Source organism: Sceloporus occidentalis, unplaced genomic scaffold, assembly GCF_023333645.1.
Source record: "Sceloporus occidentalis isolate IW3139 unplaced genomic scaffold, rSceOcc1.0.p SCAF_163, whole genome shotgun sequence".
In the NCBI taxonomy this organism is placed as follows: Eukaryota; Metazoa; Chordata; class Lepidosauria; order Squamata; family Phrynosomatidae; genus Sceloporus; species Sceloporus occidentalis.
Window position 1 is genome coordinate 1,032,201 of NW_028317143.1, and position 21,301 is coordinate 1,053,501.

The 21,301-nt window shown below is 42.1% G+C and overlaps 1 protein-coding gene across 1 annotated transcript in view; it reads left to right on the plus strand.

Moving 5' to 3' along the window:
- LOC149279523 (dysferlin-like) overlaps window positions 1-21,301 on the plus strand; it is a 177,522-nt gene that overhangs the window by 145,658 nt on the left and 10,563 nt on the right. Inside the window, exons 40-50 of the mRNA XM_089501080.1 lie at window positions 6,130-6,195; window positions 10,353-10,367; window positions 11,315-11,410; window positions 16,529-16,657; window positions 18,013-18,168; window positions 18,760-18,851; window positions 18,984-19,154; window positions 19,452-19,594; window positions 20,058-20,197; window positions 20,716-20,804; window positions 21,070-21,165. Of these exons, the coding sequence (XP_089357206.1) occupies window positions 6,130-6,195; window positions 10,353-10,367; window positions 11,315-11,410; window positions 16,529-16,657; window positions 18,013-18,168; window positions 18,760-18,851; window positions 18,984-19,154; window positions 19,452-19,594; window positions 20,058-20,197; window positions 20,716-20,804; window positions 21,070-21,165 (1,193 nt within the window). The remainder of the gene's footprint in view (window positions 1-6,129; window positions 6,196-10,352; window positions 10,368-11,314; window positions 11,411-16,528; window positions 16,658-18,012; window positions 18,169-18,759; window positions 18,852-18,983; window positions 19,155-19,451; window positions 19,595-20,057; window positions 20,198-20,715; window positions 20,805-21,069; window positions 21,166-21,301) is intronic.

A 21,301-nucleotide genomic window follows, 5' to 3' on the forward strand; every position in this document is an offset into this window, starting at 1 on the left:
ACTTTCCTCCAGACGATTCCAAAAAAATCTCATTACAGGGTGGTCAGGAACTGAATACTAATGGGAAAATCGGAGAAGTCCCCCCCCCCTCCACCACCTCCAATAGGTATGGGACACTGGAACGAGTTGTTTGTGTTGACTCTTGCCCAAACACTTCATTTCTGGAAACGTCTTCCAAAGCAACAGTCACTGGATCATTTTGGTAAAACACATGTTGAAATGGAATTCAAGCCACATAGGTGCTTTGTTTAACCCCCGACTAATCACCGCTCTCTCGATGATACTTTCTTGGTAAGGAAGCTTAAGCTTTGGAGTCTTTGACTCCCAAGAAGATGGCGGAATACACCAGATGACCTCTAGGATAATCAAGGTTAGGAAATTCTTAGCAAATGGGGTTGAAAATCAAGTATTTTGCAGAATAAGCTCACGGTCTCTGCCAGGGAAATGTATATTATTCAGAGTACGCTTATTGTCAAGTCAAGAACAGGGTTGTGGATCCAATATGGGCTTACGGCAGACGTCATGGCTTCCTTAGGTGGTCCAATACGTCAGGTGCCATGAATCATAAGGTTGCCGTAGTTCCTGCGGACACTCGTTACCGCTATTCTGGTGACTGGGCACTTGCCCTTGGGCAGGGCTAATATTTTACAGCAGGAGAAAAAGGGCGACTAGATGGGCCGAATGGGGCCGATCTGCCAGCAAATTCCATGTTTCTCCATCGGTCGCAGCTCACTGGGAAAAGGCCTTGTATTGATTTAGAGCCCTGATCCCTAACGAGCTTTCTGGCATTATTATAACTTCCCCCGTCTGACTCCGTATCGCTGAATTCTGTTACTAACAGGAAAGATGAGACACAGAAGCTCTGACGGCCGCTGGAGTCGTCTGCAGCCCAAATTCTCCGCGCGCCATTAAGATTACTGTCCAGAAAGAAACGCACTATTGTGGATTTTCTAGCTAATTGGTTATTCCAAACCAGTCATTAAAACAGGACTTTTCCTGTAAGGAGACGATCCGATGCCTGACCTGAAAACACAATTTTTTGTCCAGAGCCTTTATAATAAATACTCTTATTGGCTTACGTATCAATGGGCTGCTTCAGAAGAGTTGGACCAAATCCCAAGTATTTGTCTCAAAGATTCTGGATTTCTCACCAAATGGTGCTAGAGTTTCTAGGTGTTTCTATATTTAATTCGGTACAGAATACATCTTTTTTAAGCAGACCAGGATTTTATACGTTTGGCCCGGGATTCTTTATACGAGAAGTATCTCCCCCCACTCCGAAAATCCAATCTGAAAGATCCCTCTTTCTCAATAAAGAAAATTTAGCTTTTAAATAAATGATGCAAAAAAAAAAAAAACACGCAATTTAAGTTTTGTTGATAAAGGGGAGCAAAAAATTTAACTTTAGACTTTAGATTTTTTTTTATTATTTAATTTTAATTATTTAATGTAATTTTTTTTTTATTATTTATATAATTCAAGATATTTTCAGAAATTTCAAGACATTTTTGGTAATTCTCATACCTTAAATTGAAAATCACATAAAGACCACAGCCTCACCCCGTGCTACATTAATTGCCCAATGATGCGGAATCTTAGATGTTAACGAGTTTAGATATCCCCCCATTTTTTTCTTCATTTAACGAAATGTCTGCACGGTTTTGTTTTCCCGAATAAAAGCCAATCTCTTATTTCACCGCGCACAAAATGACTCAACGAAGGTCACTGCCCGCCAAAAATATATTAAAAAAGAAACCAAAAAAGCCTCCTTAAAGTATGTGTTTGAAGGAGTCTCCTGTTTACCTCTTGTTCCACTAGTGGTTTTCCAGAGCCCACACAGCGGCTGCCTGGAATCTGGGTCATATCCCCCCGCGTTAGTGCTCAGTCATGTGTGGAACAGGGAGATATTGAAACATTTTGGCAGGAAAAGACATGGATTCATCGGCCAGGGCAAACACTCGGTGACGGCACCAGTGTGGCGGGATTGCTTTACCCATAAAATTTCAACTTCCTGGCAATGAAATTAGTAAAACCCTGAAAAAAAAGAGGTCTAACTGGTTTTCTTGGCCAAAGCATGGGGTAACCACATGCAATTATCACTTGTGAGAAGAAAAGGCCAATAAACGTGGTCACCGTGGCTCCATAAATCAAGGATCAACTGTTCATTTGTAATCTTTCAACAGATCATTTGATGTCCTCCTTCTGTCTGCTGCTGCTGTCTGGTTTCACGTTGCCGTGAACTGGCGTTTTGTATAGGAGACCTCGGCCAAAGCACCGCCATAACGTTGAGTTGTAGTTTTCAGTCCATTGAGTTCACCATACATTATGAAGAGCCAAGCCCAAGAGAGCTTCTTCTGCAAGAACGTCTTGGGTTCTTGGAGCTCATCTCGCTGGTTTAACTATACATTATACGGGGCCAGCTCAGCCCTTCCTACAGGAGAAATTTGTCAAAGTTGACACAAAGCTGTTGAGTTAAAACCCACCTACATAATTGTTCTCCCACCTGTATGCCACCACTTGATCCATGGAGGTGATTGTTTTAGATTAGCCCAGGATAACATAGGAATGAGCATTCACCCACTTTCAGACGAAGCAGGAAACCAATTGAATCTTCTGCCCTTGAAAGTTCTTCGAGGTCCTGCAGTGTCCGGGGCAAAACATCCCCCATTCAACGCTCCATCGTATTTTGGTCTGTTGGTGAGGTCCAATGTTGGAGCTTCTTGAGCACAATCTCCATGAATCTCTACCAGGAGCCTGCTGTGCATGTGAGTGGCAGCGTTTCATCGGCAATATAGCCCCAAATAACCATTTGCCGGTATTTGGCAAACCTCTTACCTATTCTATATATAATTAAAGTTCTGCGGAATGTGATTAAACTATAGAAATTAATAAACTTGACTATTATTCGCTATTACTCAGCATCTGGGGAGTTCATTTCAAACACAAATTTGCTTCTTGCACCAATATAAACATCTCAAGGATACTGTGAGCACATGATGCGACACTTCCTGTCGACTGATTGTATTGGTTCGTTTTTATGACATCATATTTAACAGGAAGCTGAGGGAGAAGGCCAAGCTCCCAACAGCAAAACACATGAGAAAACATGTTGGAGCACAAAAAAAAATTCCCAAGTCTGTTTTTTACCAGTCCCCCGGCCTCCAAAAGAACTCCTACTGACCTGCTGGAAGCTGGAGCTGCGGTCTACCTCCCCCTGGCATGCCTACAAGGGGTCTCATTAGGGACCCCTGGAGATCTCATGCGACCCAGTGCTGGAGCCGAGTATCTGCGCATGGGCACTGGTTTGGCTAAACACAAGCCAAGGAGTTGGGGGGGCTTAGAGGGGAAATGCTAATTGACCTCTCCATGTATTTGCATTGGAGCAGTGGTAATTTAACGGTGACACTCAGGGATCATATGCATTAAAGTGCCCATGATGGCTGCACTGTCCCTTTAATAGATATTCCTTTAATAACCATGGAATAAAAAAATATTTTGACTATTATCTCATAAGCAGAAAATATTTCACTCCTCCTTTACGTCTCTCTTCTTGTTCTCCGTTCTCTCTCTCCTTCCTCTCTGTATTCCGCCCATTCATCCCACCTCGTCCCCTGTATCTCTCCCCAGCTCTCTCTCCCTCGCTTCATCCAACAAACACAAGCGTTACAGACCGCGCTCGCACACAACCCTTGGCTCCGTGATTTGTGGAAACGCACTGTGGGATTTTTCACGGGAACTTTCTGTTATTATCAGTTCCCTGGCAAAGCTGCCTTTTTTCCAATTAGGTTTTTTCTTCACTTTATTAAGTACTCCGTACGCTTTCTCACTTCTCATATTATTGGGCTCTGTGAAAATAGACTTCCAAAATTACACTTAGAATTTAAAAACTTCATGTCGGCAAAAAAAGTAGCTCTTTTTGGCATTTTTGTTGTACATATTTTTTTGTTTCTTCACTTAAAATGTATGATGTTTTATTTGTTTATATTATTTTTTTTCCCATGGAGTCTTATATTCATTATATTTTTAGCTGTACCTTCTTAAATTAATTCATTTTAGCTTTAACCCTATGGGGTCAGAATCCCCCTTACCTCTCAATCCTTAGTATATAATATAAATCTAAAAAAAATGCCTGGCACTTCATAAATAAATCATAAAAACAAAATGGTTTATTTTTTAGTTGAATGAACAGCAATTGTTTATTCTTCATCTTTTTTAAAAAAAGTTCTTGTTGTTATAAATGGTATACCGTATTTTATATAAATGTCACCTTATAATGTGCCCGGGGAGGATCATACATCCTCCCCAATGTCTGCTGAGTGAAGTAAATGCTGTATTGGGGAAATCATTCTACTAAAATTCCCCTTCCCAAAAATCATTAACTTTGTAAAATTGGACCTTATTTATTTTCTTGCTGGGACCAGTTAAATGTCATGTGACACAAAAGCAGCCACTGATTGGCTGCTGCCATATAAATTGAAATGCTTTTTCGAAGTTTCTGTCTTTCTTTTATGTGCTTTAATCTTCGGTGAAGGTCTGTGCTGTTGCCCTCCCTGGGCCTGTAAGGGGAGATGAGAGGATCTTCCTACCAGGGAAAGGGGGTCAGTGCCTGAAAATCGGGACTGTAGAAACTGGGACTGTTTGGAAGCATGGTGTAAAGCATGTATGCAAACAAGGTTTAAACTGGTTGGTAATCGGTAACATTTACCTATATGTATTGTTTGCACTTACTTAATGGAACCTACACCAGATACTTATAATTTAACCCCTTTGTGACAGAGGACGTACTATTATGTCCTCAAAGACAAGCCCTGCGTAATAGTACGTCCTGTGGTTTTTGCACTGGTGAGGGACATTTCCCTGTCGGTACAGACATTCTCTGCCGGCAATGTCAGTCCTGACACTGCTGGAAACAACATTCAAAAAGCTTTCCCGAGGGTATGTCCAGCGGCAGCGGTGATCAAAGTGATCGAGGCAGAAACAATGTTGGCAAAAAAATTAACAAAAATAAAAATAGTTCAAAAAAATATTAAAAAATAAATGATTAAGGACTCCAGTTATGTCACTATGACATCATAAAAGGTACCATCCAGTTCTAAGAGAGATCCCTGAGGTCTTTAAGAGAGGGTTCTTCAGTCACAAAAATGTAAACATTTTAAAAATTTAAATTAAAAAAATTCAAAAATAGGTGCCCAAACACCTCATGCCCAATAGAAATATTTAAAAAAATGTTTCTGCCCCAATTCAAATTTCAAAACTAGGGGGAAAAAAGTAAGAGTTGAAAAATTGCAACATTTTTTTTTTTAATTTTTCAATTTTTCTGATTTTGGCATATTATAAATAATAAATGACAGACTATGCAAAAAAGGAATATACATTTTAAAAAAAGCCCTAAAAATATATCTCATTTGTTAGGGTGAACAAAAGGGGATTCATGGGTGAACAAAGAAATGCTAAAAATGGCAAAAAAACTCTGCTTTATTCAAAAATTACAAACCGAAATAAATGTTTGCAGCCCCCAAGTCCTGGCCCGTTACGTATAGAACGATTTTTGGAGCCTGACGTGGAGCTCTGTGCTGAGAAGCCCGTTTGGACGAATCGGAATGGAGGGATGGATTAGACGCTGGAACTGCCAGGAATGAACATTCTCGTTTTTCTTAGAAACCACCAATAAAATCATAAGGGATCACCAGCGGTTCATTTCCCAGAATTCTGCAGGAACGAGACAATTTGGTTTCTAACACTGACGCTCCATTGGAACATCCGATTAACCACAAGAGGGGTCACCGCTGGAGCTTTTGACCCCGGGCCTCGGTTTCTGTTCCTGCTCCGCTCCTTTGTGTGATTCTTCCACGCGTCACAAAAATCTCTTCCAGTGCTTTCAAGAAATCTGACCCCTTACACATTTTTTAGAAACACGGCAACCCAGAACCTGCTGGCAGATCGGCCCCATTCGCCCCCCGTGTAGTCGCCCGTTTCTCCCACTGCAAAGAGTCAAACCTTAATCAGTCGTTGGTCTCGTCTTAGATTCAGGAGCCGTATGTCTGTCCCGCGCATGTTTTATCCCCTCGCTGCGTTAGCCGTCTGCAGTAACGTACGTGTAACTAACCATTCCTCTCGCATGTACCGCAGCTCGCAGATGATACCAGCTGCCTGTCAGCCATAATTAACCCATCTGCGTCCTGGTCCAGCCTTCATGTATGTATAACGTCTTTCCTCTCTCTATGCTCTATTACGCTGTTATCTCTAAATATATCGCATCATCTAAACTATTTTAATGCACAAAAGATAGAAAAATAAATAAATAAAATAAAGTAATAAAAATAAAATAAATAAATGAAATAATAATAAATAATAATAAAAAAAAAAAAAAATGAAATAATTATATATAATAATAATAATAAAAAAATAATACAATAAAATAATAAAAATGTTTTTTCTCCCCCAGCGGAGTATCGGGGGTTTGACATTAATACACATAAGAGAATCTCTACTTTGTCCAGATACAAGACATGCTTACCCAGTAGTGCGGATGCACAACGTACACAGGGGAACCAGGATCTGAAGGGGTTAACCCAGCCGTGTAATTGGGGGTTGTTTTTCCGTTCATTCCTGAAGTCTTTAATCCCCCCTTTTTTTTTTTTTTTTTTTTTTTTTCCATTCCCTTTATACGGTGTAATGCCAGAGACCCGACACCCTTTAAATACGCGCGTAAAACCCACACGTGATAACCAGCAAAGGCTCGGCTTCTCTGATCGCTTCAAAGAAAGGCAACAAATTGGGACCCCAGGGGCCGGGGGGGGGGATTACGTGGCATGTGTCACCCTAGCTGAATGGGACGCTGGAATTCTAGCTCACGATAGCAGATGCCTTGCTGGGTTTTTTTTTTAATTGCTGGATTTATAACGTGAGCCGCAAAAAAAAAAAAAAAGGATCTGCTGGCACCTGTTTTTATTGCAGTCTCCATCACCTGTAAAGCTGTAATGAACCGTCTGGAACACGGCGTGTTATCCTTGCTACGCGTAAAAGGCTCGTCGAGGGGTCTACAGGCACCTAGCGGGGATATGTAGGACCGTTTTTATACCCCTTCCGACCTTCTGAAATGCGTGGCACTGAAAGGGTTAAGTACCCCTGTACCGCTCATAGGGGCTTCGTGGCTCCCTCCGACTCCGTTCCGCCAAGTAAGATTCCAGCGTTCCCTTTTCTGCTGCTATCGGTGCGGGGAATGCTGGCAGCCAAGACGCTTACCCAATTATTTAAGGTATCGCACCGTGAAAAGTCTTCTCTTCTTAAACAGCCGGGACGGAATATATTAAATTACCCCGGCTTCGCAGGAACCTCTGCCGTTAATAAGTGAGATAGCGAACGGTTTGAAACATTTAGACAAACAACTAGAGGCTGTTTACATTTTATTCCGCGCAACCGTTCCATTTTCGGTGGCCGGAGGGATGAGCGAGGCAGGAGAGCTGACCGAGAACACAATGTGCAGGGGGTCCATCGGCCAGCCGGGTCTGATTGCCGAAACGTAGGGTGCCCAGACATCCCCAGACGGGATAGGGTCCTAAATAGAACTACTGCCCTTGGTTTTTATTTGCCACTCTAACTAAATGTGCCCGTTCGGTTAAGCATCAAATAAAAATATAAACCACCAGAATTCTGACACACAGCTAGTCAACTCTGCAAGTTCTTTTCTGCTTGTCTCTGTGTCTTTGTGCGTTTCTCTGAGTGTCGATGTCTTACGTGGATATTTATGTCTTTTCCCCTCCCTGAGAGTTTGTGGGTCTCATTCACGATACCCTCACAATTAAGGGATGCAACAACTACTCCCTATAGAGAAGACTATACTCCCTATAGAGAAGACTATACTCCCTATGGAGAAAACAATACTCCCTATAGAGAAGACTATACTCCTTATAGAGAAGACTATACTCCCTATAGAGAAGACTATACTCCCTATAGAGAAGACTATACTCCCTATAGAGAAGACTATACTCCCTATAGAGAAGACTATACTCCCTATAGAGAAGACTATACTCCCTATGGAGAAAACAATACTCCCTATAGAGAAGACTATACTCCCTATAGAGAAGACTATACTCCCTATAGAGAAGACTATACTCCTTATAGAGAAGACTATACTCCCTATAGAGAAGACTATACTCCCTATAGAGAAGACTATACTCCCTATAGAGAAGACTATACTCCCTATAGAGAAGACTATACTCCCTATAGAGAAGACTATACTCCCTATAGAGAAGACTATACTCCCTATAGAGAAGACTATACTCCCTATAGAGAAGACTATACTCCCTATAGAGAAGAGTCTCATTCCCAACAACAGGAACAAATTACATCTGAATCTTAAAAAAAAGAGGAAAAAGGCATAAATGTAATTCCAGGATGCTTGCGAGGGGCAAACTGCACTGATGTCTTTCATACATCTTTTACTGTTATCCTCTATTTAGCCCGAAACAACCAGAGAGAACGCCGCTATTAGAATGAATATAAAAAGCTGTATTTACAATAAAGAAATATCTCATTAGATAAGGCAGCGGTAACTTAATGGGGAGGAATAAATGACTTGCTTTACATTCACAAAGAGCATTTGTTAAAGAGATGAAATTGGTTATAATGGACTCTCCATCTTTCTTTGTCTCGCGGCTGCAGATGGTACGCTGGGTAAGTCACAGACTGTTACTTTTATACTCCGCTCCCCCCTCCCCCGAGGAAACGCGTAGAATGTCTGGTGAGGCCGTCCGTATAAAGTCTGTAGGGCCGGAGAAGCCGCCGCAAGCCGCTGTTTGGTTTCCTCCATTGGGTCAGCGCGATGGAATTCTGCGGATTACTAAAATAGACGTTATTATTTTCTGGAATGTTTGGAATCCGGATCAGAACCTGCCGGCTCGCGGCGCTGAGACATAAGAATCCGGCCTGGCCGGGTTAGTTGTGACTTTGTAGCGGCCTCCGTATAAAGCGGGGTTGGTTCTTTAGCACGGATGGGCACGCCTGGGATCCCTCTCACCAGTCAGGGTTTTGCCCCCATCTCAGAGTGAAGAGGCAGATTCTCAGGGGTCACACACTCTGGAGCTGACTACTTCCTATCCTACACTGCTGTGATCATATCTAAGACTTCCACTTGGTGCTTTTGTTAAGGTTCATATCCCTGCTTGAATACAGGTGGCTCGATAAAGTATATGTTTAAATTATGACAAATCAAGGTTTCCATAAGGGCCGGAATTAGAGCCATTCGCTATGTAGAATCTTCACGATGGTCTATTAAATGGTTAATATTTCAACAGTATGAGGGGCCGCTCATTTAGAAATGACCCAGGCATGGCTGCGGGTCCAGGAATCGATGCTCTGGGTTGCTGCACTTATTAAGCAAGAGTACAGATTTTGTACAATAAACAGATTTTTATGTTTTTTATACCTCTTTTTAAGGTTATATATAAACAAAATGTACGTGTTTAGCAATATTAATACACTTAAAAAACAAGAGAATAATTATATATATATTTTTTAATTAACAAAGATTAATAAAAGCTTTTTGGGGGGGTTTAGGGCCCAAGTATATACCCCTCCCCCATGCTCAGGGGATGAGAGTTTTAGTTTATAATAAAATACACTATAGGAATTATCCAAACCTGGTGGGATGAGGGTTAAAAAAATTAATAATTTACCCTTGGGGGCATCAGTGCTCGCCTTGTCTGTTGTGGTGTGCATGGTGGGTTAAAGTAGCCCCTAAAAAATCCCCGTCGCCTGCCTCTCCCCCCTCTTCAGTAGGATGGATGGGGTAAATAAAATAAATCCCTACCCAACACCCTCTCCAGGTAGGAGAGCATGAGGTCCATCCAAGCAGCTCTTTTGGGCCGGGATGGTGGACAGTGAGTATCCATGCCTCTTATACTTAAAAGGACTTTCTTTTTAAAATACCCCAAACATATGAAAGTGGTCCGTAGATTGGAAAGAAGACCATGCAATACATTCTCCAACCACTAGGGGCACCAACAATATATATGTTGTCCTGCTGAACAACGGCTCTCGAAGGTGTTGGTGCCTCTAGTGGTTGGAGGATGCATTGCAGGGTCTTCTTTCCGGTTTACAAACTGCTTTCATATGTTTGGGGTGTATTAAGACCCAGCATTCTACAATGTCGAGCTAATAATTGTAATTTTTTTTTAAAAAAGAAAAAAAAAAGGGTTTTTTCCCCCTCAAGGGGATGATCTTTAATAATTCTTCCGGGAACTCGCGTAGCGTTGCCATAACCACCTTTTGAAGTTGATATACAAGAAGTGTATCCCCCAAAATGTGTACACTGGCAGACGGAACAATCTCCCACGCAAATCCCAACAAAGTATATTTTTCTTGATGTACAAACAACGACCAATGAATGACGGCCGCAACATCTTCCCACTTAAAGTTTTTATTAAGTTTCAATAAACTTTAGGAAGGCCGGGGGTGTCGGTAGAGCTAGCATTTAATTCGGAACACGTCGTTAATATTTGATTTCTGGATATTACTGGCAACATCTGATTTGGAAAAACAATTTTTCGCTCCAAAAAAAATGAAATTTGTTTCTAATATATTCAATCAAATAGAAATGATACCCTAGAAAACAAGCGCGGCTTTAATAACCTTCCTCTATTAAAGTGGCAGCGCCGTGGCAAAGGGTAACGGTGTCTGGCGGAGGGCAGGTTAGTTCTTTTGTCGGTATGATGAGCTTCTGCGCTGGAAGTCCGCTTGACATTCATAAAAATAGTGCTAAGAATGACGGACGATTCAAATTCAAAGCTCGTCAATTTGAATTTAATTAAATTCTCCCAATAACAGAATTTTCTCAAAATTTTCTAAAAAATTCCCAGAAATAGAAAAAAATTGGGATAAAAAGTAATCTCGTAACAAGGGATAAAATCCGGGTCTCTGACTGCACATGTGAAAGAAAGGTATGGATAGAGTGTTTTTATAGAGCGTTGTACCTGGGGCTCACCTGCTCCACAAATGAGGGGCATGGGGGTGGGGATATCCATAGACAAGGGGCGGGGTTAGCAGCAAGTAGTCGTAAAAGGGGGAGTGGAAAGAGAACTGGGCAGGGAGTGGAAATGACTAAACACCACCCCCCTGCATTAAATAATGGGGAGAGCGACCCGGAGACCCAGGGAAGCAGCTCTTCACCCCGAGGCTCCAAGTCAAACCCGGAGAGTTCCCAGGTATAGTGATCAGAATCGAGACCCGGGTAAGCGCCGTTGGGTCTGTTGTGTGAATGCATTTATCCATAAGTCTTACGCTTTTTGGTTTGTGTTTTATCTTTGAACAGGAGGAAGAATCCATCGACTGGTGGAGCAAGTTCTACGCTTCTATCGGGGAGAAGGCAAAATGCGGAACTTACCTAGAGAAAGGATACGACACCCTGCCGGTAAAACCGTTTTCATTCCATTTATTGCTAAGTAATATAACCCCCCAGCGCTGTATACAGTAATATAACCCCCAGCGCTGTATACAGTAATATAACCCCCCAGCGCTGTATACAGTTATATAACCCCCAGCGCTGTATACAGTAATATAACCCCCCAGCGCTGTATACAGTAATATAACCCCCCAGCGCTGTATGCAGTAATATAACCCCCCAGCGCTGTATACAGTAATATAACCCCCAGCGCTGTATACAGTAATATAACCCCCCAGCGCTGTATACAGTAATATAACCCCCAGCGCTGTATACAGTAATATAACCCCCCAGCGCTGTATACAGTTATATAACCCCCAGCGCTGTATACAGTAATATAACCCACAGTGCTGTATACAGTAATATAACCCCCAGTGCTATAAACAGTAATAAAACCCACAGCGCTGTATAAACAGTAATAAAACCCACAGCGCTGTATACAGTAATATAACCCCCAGCGCTGTATACAGTAATATAACCCCCAGCGCTATAAACAGTAATAAAACCCACAGCACTGTATACAGTAATATAACCCCCAGCACTGTATACAGTAATATAACCCCCAGCGCTGTATACAGTAATATAACCCCCAGCGCTATAAACAGTAATAAAACCCACAGCGCTGTATACAGTAATAACCCCCCAGCGCTGTATACAGTAATATAACCCCCAGCACTGTATACAGTAATATAACCCCCAGCGCTGTATACAGTAATAACCCCCCAGCGCTGTATACAGTAATATAACCCCCCAGCACTGTATACAGTAATATAACCCCCAGCGCTGTATACAGTAATATAACCCCCCAGCGCTGTATACATTAATATAACCCCCAGCGCTGTATACAGTAATAAAACCCACAGCGCTGTATACAGTAATATAACCCCCAGCGCTGTATACAGTAATAACCCCCAGCGCCCCCAGTTCCTTCATAGACTTTCATTAGTCAGGGTGTCAGGCTGGATGATTAAGACGGAGCCCCAGGCAGTATGATAAGGAGTCGGAGTGTTTGTCTAAATTTACTTCTTAAAGAGAGCATCATGCAAAAAACGTCATGTTCGTTTCTAAGCAGTTTAGTTAACCACATTATCGGATGATACATGGAACGTTGGAGCCTCGGCAGAGGCCGATCCCAATGATGATCTGCCTCGGCCACTCACCGTCCTTTCAACCTAAATACCAACCCTTAGATTCCCACCACCTCCTGTCTCATTTGTGTTGATATGTTGGATATTAGCAATGCCCAGGCCCCCCGTTTGGGCAATTTCTGGGTATCACGAGCAGCAAGGTACTGGGGTGCAACTAGTTTCTTCGGAACATAAGAGTCTGTCTCGCCCCAGTCACGGGGTCATGGAGTTTGGTGATTATATTACAATAAAATGCTTAAATACTGCCCTTTTTAAGTGCAATTCTCCAGGAGAGAGCAGAGGGAGGATGCGTCCGGAGATCGGAGTAAATTAGAAAAACCTGTAGAAGTAATATTGTGCCATGATTTATTTTGGCGTCCGGATAGCTCTCTTGGAATCCTTGATAATTGCATTATGGCTACTGCAGGGGAGCTGTCACTGGTGTAGTTCATCCCTTTCTTTGGAAACGCGGCTACGCTTGGCTTCTTCCAACCAGAGTAGGAAAAATAACATTCATGTCTTCTTCATGCAAAAACAAAATGAAGTGGAGAGCAAGTCGGACGGCGGAGAGCTTCGGAGCCAAAGCAGCTCTGTGCAGCCATTATTTAGCTGAAGGCATGTTGGATGTCCGTAGGTCTTCCCATCTAGATTAGAATTTTAGTTTTTTGTACTATGGGGTTTACATACAGTTAATATGTCCTGACAAGCTCAAGTATTTAGTTATTTTACCCCCCTGTACAACTTTTAGACCACAGCAATCAGAACGTTTTGTAGAGAAGAGGTCTAGGCTTGAGCTTCACATGGTCCCTTCTATTATAAAGGTTTAAAAATCCCATTCTACTTTTAGTAAGTTTTATGTCAGAACCAAGAGAATAAGTCCTGATTGCTGGATGTTGTGGCTTAACCTGTAATGCAACCTGTTGAAAGTTGGGAAGACCAGGTTCATAGAACTCAGAAGGACCATTCAAGTTACAACACACGTTGACCCAGATAGTGTAATAAAAAGGTAAAGCTTCTCGCATAACCGCAACGTTCCTAAATCCTAGGTCCAGCTGCGGGATTAATTAATAAAACCACAAGGAACCCAGTTGGCCCCTGGTCAGTAATGTTACTGATGTACCACAACAGAACTTGGAAAGAGATCCATCAGACCTGAAGCCAAACTATATTACTAGTGGGTCACCTCGTTGGACGCCCAAGGCTGGGGCATAAAAACAATGTCATCAGGGGATCAACACCAACAGTTCCGTAGGTCTTCTGGTAGCCAATAGCTAAATTCATTGGCTTCATTTTTTTATTTATTTATTCTTTTTAGTCTTGGAGATTTATTTGGAATCTCACACCTTTTTCAGACGGAATGTTTTTAATAAAATGTCCTCCACAGGCCTTCAAACTCCAGATTGCGTTCAAAAGACACTCTATGCGGTTTGTCTGATCCTTTCTATGCCATGAAGCAACGAGAGCTCAGAAATATCTTTCGGTTCAGCCTAAACCATCGTGTAATGTCGATCAGCTTTATGGAGCTAGAAATGTCAGTTAAGCAGCAAATATGCCAATATTAGTGTGGGAAACTCTTTTTTTGTATAGTGTGTGTGGGGGGGTATTGCTAACTTATGGTTTTTGACCACACAAAGACAGAATACATCTTAATAGACGACTTGGAAAATACGCAAAAACTTCACTTAAGTTGGCACCCGAAGCGCTCTTGGCCTTCAGCACCGCAAATTAACTATTACAAAATAATAATTATTTAGCGGCGTTTCAGCTCTCTCTATAGGAAACGCACGGAAAGGGAATCACAGAAATAAGTCACAATTATTACAATGTTAGATCCTCATAATTCATGGAAGAATATATGTTTTTAGATAACTTTTTTTTTTTTACCATCTACCAGGAAAAACCGCCAAGGTCAACTTTATCTTCCGGGTCTTCCAAATGACCTGATAATTAAAAAATAAATAAAAACCCCCAAACATAAGGGGTGGACATTTTTATATTGCAGGGGCGTCCAACATGCGGCCCGCGGGCCAATTGCAGCCCGTGAGAACTCGAGGTGCGGCCCGCGTAAGATCGGCAGCCAGGGCAACCGATCTTACGCGGGCCGCACCTCGAGCCCTGCTACTTACCTGTGGGAGGGTCTTTTGTACTGCAAAGAGGAAGCGGAACCCACCAAAGTTCACGTGACATGACATGACTCTGCTCCAGTCCTGCTTCCTCTGTGCAGAACCAGATAATGCAGAGGGAGGCTGCGCCCCCTGCTGAAGTCTGTGAGCGGCATCGAGGAGCTGCAGTGTAGGTAAGGGGGTGGGGAGGGTGTTTGAATGAGTGTGTGTGATTGAGGGAATGAATCTGTGAATGAATGAGTATATGAATGAATGAGTGTGTGTGTGATAGCATGGATGTGTAAGTGCTGGAACCTAGGCATGATGGGACTGTGATTTATGTTAGCAATCACACTCCTATCATGCCAAGTCAGCCAGTACATGCTGACACCTAGCTAGCTGCCCCCCTTGTGTATTGATGCTGCCAGCAGTATGGGGTCTGCACATCACTTACAGCCACCCTGTACCAGCATGTACTGGCTGACTTGGCATGATAGGAGTATGATTGCTCACAGCAATCACACTCCTATCATGCCAAGTCACATTGCTAATTTTTTTTGTCCAATTGTGGTGTGTTACCTACTTTTATTAAAAATGTGAGTTTTTAGTATTATTTTTAAAGGTGGGGGGGTCATTTTCAGTTTTGGCTAAGTGAATATTTTGGTCCAGAAGTTTAATTTTGGTGCATCCCTAGAATAAATAGAACTATTTAATTTTTAATTATCCTGAATTTGTAGTCACAACACTTTCTAGGCCCAGAAATCAGTGAGAGGAAAAGTAAAGGTTTTGCGTCATTTACTTTATTTCAATCTGCATATTTTATTAAAGGCCATATTTTCTCACGGTGAAAAATGAGTGCGGCCCGCGCACGTATACAATTCTGATGAAGTGGCCCACTGCAGAAAAAACTTGGACACCCCTGTTATATTGGATTGAGCCATGTAGAAAGAATAGACTGTGGTATAAAATAGTGGTAATATATGTTACCCTTATGGGTCAACATAGGCTTGGGATCCTATATCAGAGAATTGTGCGGCGTATGGAGGATATCGCTAGTTTAACAATGTTAATGTAGACCTGTCCGCCATATTGGAATGTCCAACATTATCAGCGACCAGGGGCCATTCGTTCCCTTTAACATAAATATAGATGTTCTATCTTGCTTTATTATCTCTATGTTCCAACTGAATAGACGCCATACTAGCTCTGAGAGGTGATTAACCCCTTAATGACAAAGCCTGTACATGTACGGGCTCAAAATGCATTGTCCTTAAGGGGTTAAAAGCCCTAAGCAAGATGCGATGATAGCCAAACGCCCTAACATTGACTGATTCTATTGAGACTCGCCGTTGCTTGTGAAGGAGCCGCGTGGACCTCAGCTTCATTTTTTTATAATTTTCTTTTTTTTGGATATTTATTATGGTTATTTGAGGTTTTCCGTTGTCATCGCCCTTGGGTAATGGAGCTTACAATGGCAATTTTAGAAGTAAACAGGAACACGGTGGTATATTAATTATTTTTATATTATATCATAGTTCTGACACCCTGGCGGTCTCCCCTCTCCTGCTCCTTATAATAGCATAATTACAATAATAAAGGATTAATTAGTGGAACTGATACATTTAGGTTACTTAATGCATAAAAACTTTGGAAAAATGAAATATTTTTTCCACTTAAAACAACATGTATTAGAAACATTGTCTTTTATTCATACATCCCTTCCAGTATTTCCACAGACCGTAAAGTTCCGAAGTAGCGTAACAGCATCATCACACTCATAACACGCTGTGTAATACTCTAATACGGCTGATGGAAATTAGTATTATTAGAAGAACGCGCTCTTTTTTTTTTTTGTGCAGGTATTTGACACAGAGCTGGAGAACATAGACGACTACGACGGGCTGACGGACTTTTGCAGAACATTCAAGCTCTACCGAGGGAAGACTCAAGACGAAGCCGAAGACCCTTCTTCAGTCGGGGAGTTCAAGGTGCGCTGGAATAGTTGGGGGATTCTATTGAGTTTCTTTTGGTGGGATTCCAGTCTTCATTGCCCTCCAGACCTGCTACAAGAGGAGGAGACGCAGTATATAATTATGGATCCGTGTCCTTCTTTGTGGATTCTAGAAGGTCTCATAGTTTTGGCCTCTGTTATCCATGATCCAGAATGAACCGAGTCACTAACCTGCTGTGATGTCGATAATAATCATATAATTAGATAATAATGTTTTTTTTAAACGGTTTTGTTAAACCATCTCTTTGCAATTCTACGAAAAGCTCTTTTATTGTTACTAACGATGCATTTTGGCGTCCGCCCCGATCCCCGTAGCGTGCAGCGTGTTGTTGAAGGTTACGCGGGGTATCAAGAGACTTCCTCTTCTAAACGCCTATTGTTAGTCTCTTGGAACAGTGAGCTGTTTATTTTTAATTAATTCTACATCATTGTCCCCAAGAGAATTTTAACACAAGCCCGGGCTGATCCGGCCTCAGAAGATCACTCGGTACACAGAGGACAGCTCTGTAAAGCTCACCGGGGAGCGGGGAAATGAAAAAAGAGACTGTAGTTATAGTCCAGACGGAACAAACGTCTAATCATTATAATCACAGTGTGTTTCGGGAGCGTCAGTGTCTCATATCATATAAAAAAAGAACGTTTTGTGAGCGCCAGAAACTAGCGCTTTCTGTGTTATGACTCCGTTTATTGGCCCCGAAGGGATATAAGCATTGAAGTCTCGGGATACAAACATCAAAGTATTTTTATGTTACCTTGAAAGAGTAAATTACATTTCTGTTTACGTTCTTATGAGGATGAGGGCGATACGTAAGAGCGGACAAGATGTAGGGGGGATGTTTCCGCAAAAACGTACGTGGAAAACTATGATAGCATTGTACCCTTTACACAAGGGTTGGCAAAAAGTAGACCAATGTAAAAATACATTGGATTTATCCCGAAAGGGATTTAAACCAACATTCTCTTAGTCTGGCGGAACTTTCTGGTGGAACTTTTTGGAGTAGTATTGGCAGCAAAACTCGGCCTTTCATGTAAAGATCTCAGGAGAGGCGGAGGTGCTGAAAACCTCACCACGGGAAGACTGGAAACGAGTTCACCCAATATCTGCGAGGATAGTTTTTGAGTTTTTCCCCCCAAACAATTCCACCATTGGAGCCAAAATTTTATTTTTTTGCTTTTTGACCATTTGTGAAACAGGAATGCCCTCAATCTATAAAGCAATGTGTGACATTTTGTGATGTATAGCAATGGTTTTTCTCCGGGTGTTCTTGGAAAACTTAATCCTTCTTGGCTACACAAGTATAATTTTCCATAACTCTATGGGTTTTTTTTTAGGGATCTTTTAAAATCTATCCACTGCCTGATGATCCATCAGAGCCAATGCCCCCTCGCCAGTTCCAGCATCTGCCAGCCAAGGGTCTTCAGGAGTGCCTGGTCCGTGTTTATATCGTACGTGCCTTCGGACTGCAACCTAAAGACGCCAACGGCAAGGTAATCCATGGGGTTTTGATCCATATTGATCCAGGAGAAGATGGCGTCCTTAGACCCAGGTGACGCTTTTCATTGGCCAGCGTAGAGAAACAAATGTTGGGCCGCATAACCTTTTAGGATCTCAGAGGTCTCTTTGTTAAATAAACCGGTAGTGTGTGTGTGAGCTTAGGGGCTGAGTGCACCTCAATAAAAATCCATCTCGGGCATCGCGTTAAACTCACCAAACTTGAATAAAACGTGATAAGGGAAGGCCTCAGGTCATGACCGGCGTGCCTTTAGTCTGGGATATATTGGGAGGATAAGGGCTAAGAGAGTTGATGAGATAAGCATACGGTACCGGCGGTAACACGTAGTATACTTATGATCATTAAAATATTATATGTTTAAATATTATAATATAGTGATTGAGAAATAAACTCCGTTGTACCTGGAGATGATCTTACGTTCTATAGATTGGCTATAAGTTGGGTTGGCGCCATTCTGGGCACCTCCGATTGCAGTATATTTAGAAATATTCCAAAACCGATCGAAGCACAAATAATGTCTGAAAGAAGTTCACGCGCTGTAACTGTATCTCCCAACACCTTCCAGTGTGACCCCTATGTCAAGATATCCATAGGAAGAAAGTCAGTTAATGACCAAGAGAACTACATCCCGTGTACCCTGGAACCTGTGTTTGGAAAGTAAGTGCCCATGAGATGTACGTAACAGAACGTATAGGTCACCTTTTGTGGATTCTTTGCGTAATCGTAATTGTTTTGAGAAAACCCGTTGCCGTTCTATAGAGAACCCATTGTCTTCTTGCGTTCCGTTAGAATGTTCGAGTTGACTTGTACCCTGCCTTTGGAGAAGGACCTGAAGATCACCCTCTATGACTACGACGTGATGTCGAAAGACGAAAAGATCGGGCAGACCGTCATAGACCTGGAGAACCGTTTGGTTTCCAAGTACGGCGCGAGATGCGGCCTACCTCAGACGTACTGCACGTAAGTAACGCTCGCGCTTAACGGGGAGCGAGACCTTTTCTGACCACGAGAAAAAAATCAGCTCTTCCAAAAAGTCTGGCCTTAAACCAATATTGTTAAAATATATACTGTAGGTCCGTTAATGCTTAGAGGCTTGACCTTATCTTCAATACGATGGATACCCCGGTATGAATCGTGTCTTGCTGTTCGTTAAGTGATTTCTTGTCACTTGTTTGTTTTTTATTCATTTATCAACACCCTCCTTTTATTACAAAGGAAATAAAGTGGAACCTTTTTTATTTTTTTTAATTTTTTTAGATCCGGACCCAACCAATGGAGAGACCAACTACGACCTTCTCAACTTCTACAGATCTTTGCCCAACAACGCAACTGTAAGCCTCCGGTCTACCGAGACAACAGTATAATATTCCGGAATGAAGAGTATTACCTCGCTGACTTTGGTGAGTGATTACCTCCCTCCTTATTGTTATTATTATTATCATTTATTTGTACGACGCCAACAGTTCCCGCGGCACTTCTTACAGTCCCTACATTCAAATGGTTTGACAAAACCAGAACTGGCAGACTAAGACGAGCCGATACAAGCGGACAAGAGCTTACAGTCTGATTCAGTGCGAAATGCCGCGCAGCTACTTATCAGTAACTGCCTTCTCGCCCCCGTGCCCTGAGTGTGTTATCAGGCTGTCTGCGCACATCCCTCCAGTTTAGCCACTAGCCTAAAATGAATACGGGGCAAACCCTATTTTAGGTGCCACCTACACAAATAACGCTCCGGAACCGACTTCCGAGTCTTGATTTGTTCCGTTACGGCGATGCGGAATTTTGTTTTTTTTGGGTTTTATCTATGCACCTGTGTAGGTTATATTATATCGTTATTGATTCATTTATTTTTTGGGGTTTCAGAGGACGGCAAATTCCCGAATCCCCACCTGGGACCTCCAGAAGAACGCTTGGCTCTACACGTTCTGCGAATACAAGGCCTGGTGCATGAACATGTGGAGACCAGGTCCCTGTATAGCCCTCTGCAGCCCGACATAGAACAGGTATCAGAGGAGGGCGACTAAAATTCTAACCTCCGTGCTCCAGTGCATTAGGCTCCATTTACGCAATCTGGGTATTAAATTTGTATATTTGACTTCTACTTGTATGTTGCCCATTGCCCAATCGGCCCCCGTCTAGTCGCCCATTTATCTGCTGTAGACGCTCAAACCTCAATCAGTCGTTGGTCTTGGTTTGACTTTTTGATCTTTTGGTTTGATAAGTAGGAAGTTTTTTCAGCTCTTACCTATGTAGAGTCCTTCTGGTAATCCAGATTTTCTGTTGGAATTTGGTTGAAATCTATTGTTGTTTTTTTGCATCCAATTTAATGTAATTAAAAGAGAAAAACATCAGCTCTAAACGCTGTCTCCTTGACTGTTATTGTACAACCCCGGTTGACAGGTTGGCAGTCGACACTTATGGTCTACACGCCGGTCCATAGTAAATGCTTTGATTGACCAATTGAACTATCAGCTATTGGACCACATGGCAGGAGGTTAACCAACCACCTTTCCTCTTGCAGGGAAAATTGCAAATGTGGGTTGACCTGTTCCCCAAGGCTTTAGGTCCCCCTGGCCCGCCGTTCAATATCACTCCGCGGAAACCAAAAAGGTAAGGTTTTCCCCCATTCTGCTTCCTGATATCTAATGGTGTTGTGACCAGAATCATCTTCATACACGATATGATGCAAATTTATATATATATTTATTTTGTATATATTTATTAATATATATTTTATTGTGTTCTATCTGTGTTTTTAGTTATATGTTTTATAAGGTTATAATTTAATTGTAACATATACATGATCATTTACTTTTCTTACCAAGAAACAGACGCGGCACAGATAAGATTTATTGTCCTTTCTGTCCCCGCGCAGGTTTTATTTGCGCTGCATTGTCTGGAATGCTAAAGATGTGATCTTGGACGACGTCAGCATCACGGGAGGGAAGATGAGCGATATCTACGTCAAGGGGTAAAAAAAATGAACGATAGCCCGGTGCATCACCAGCACAAATCAGCACAAAACTCCCCTTTAAATAAAAAAGATTAAAAGTAAAATAGATGGCAAATGGGCGTCCGCCAAGCTCCCCGTCCACCCGGCATTAACC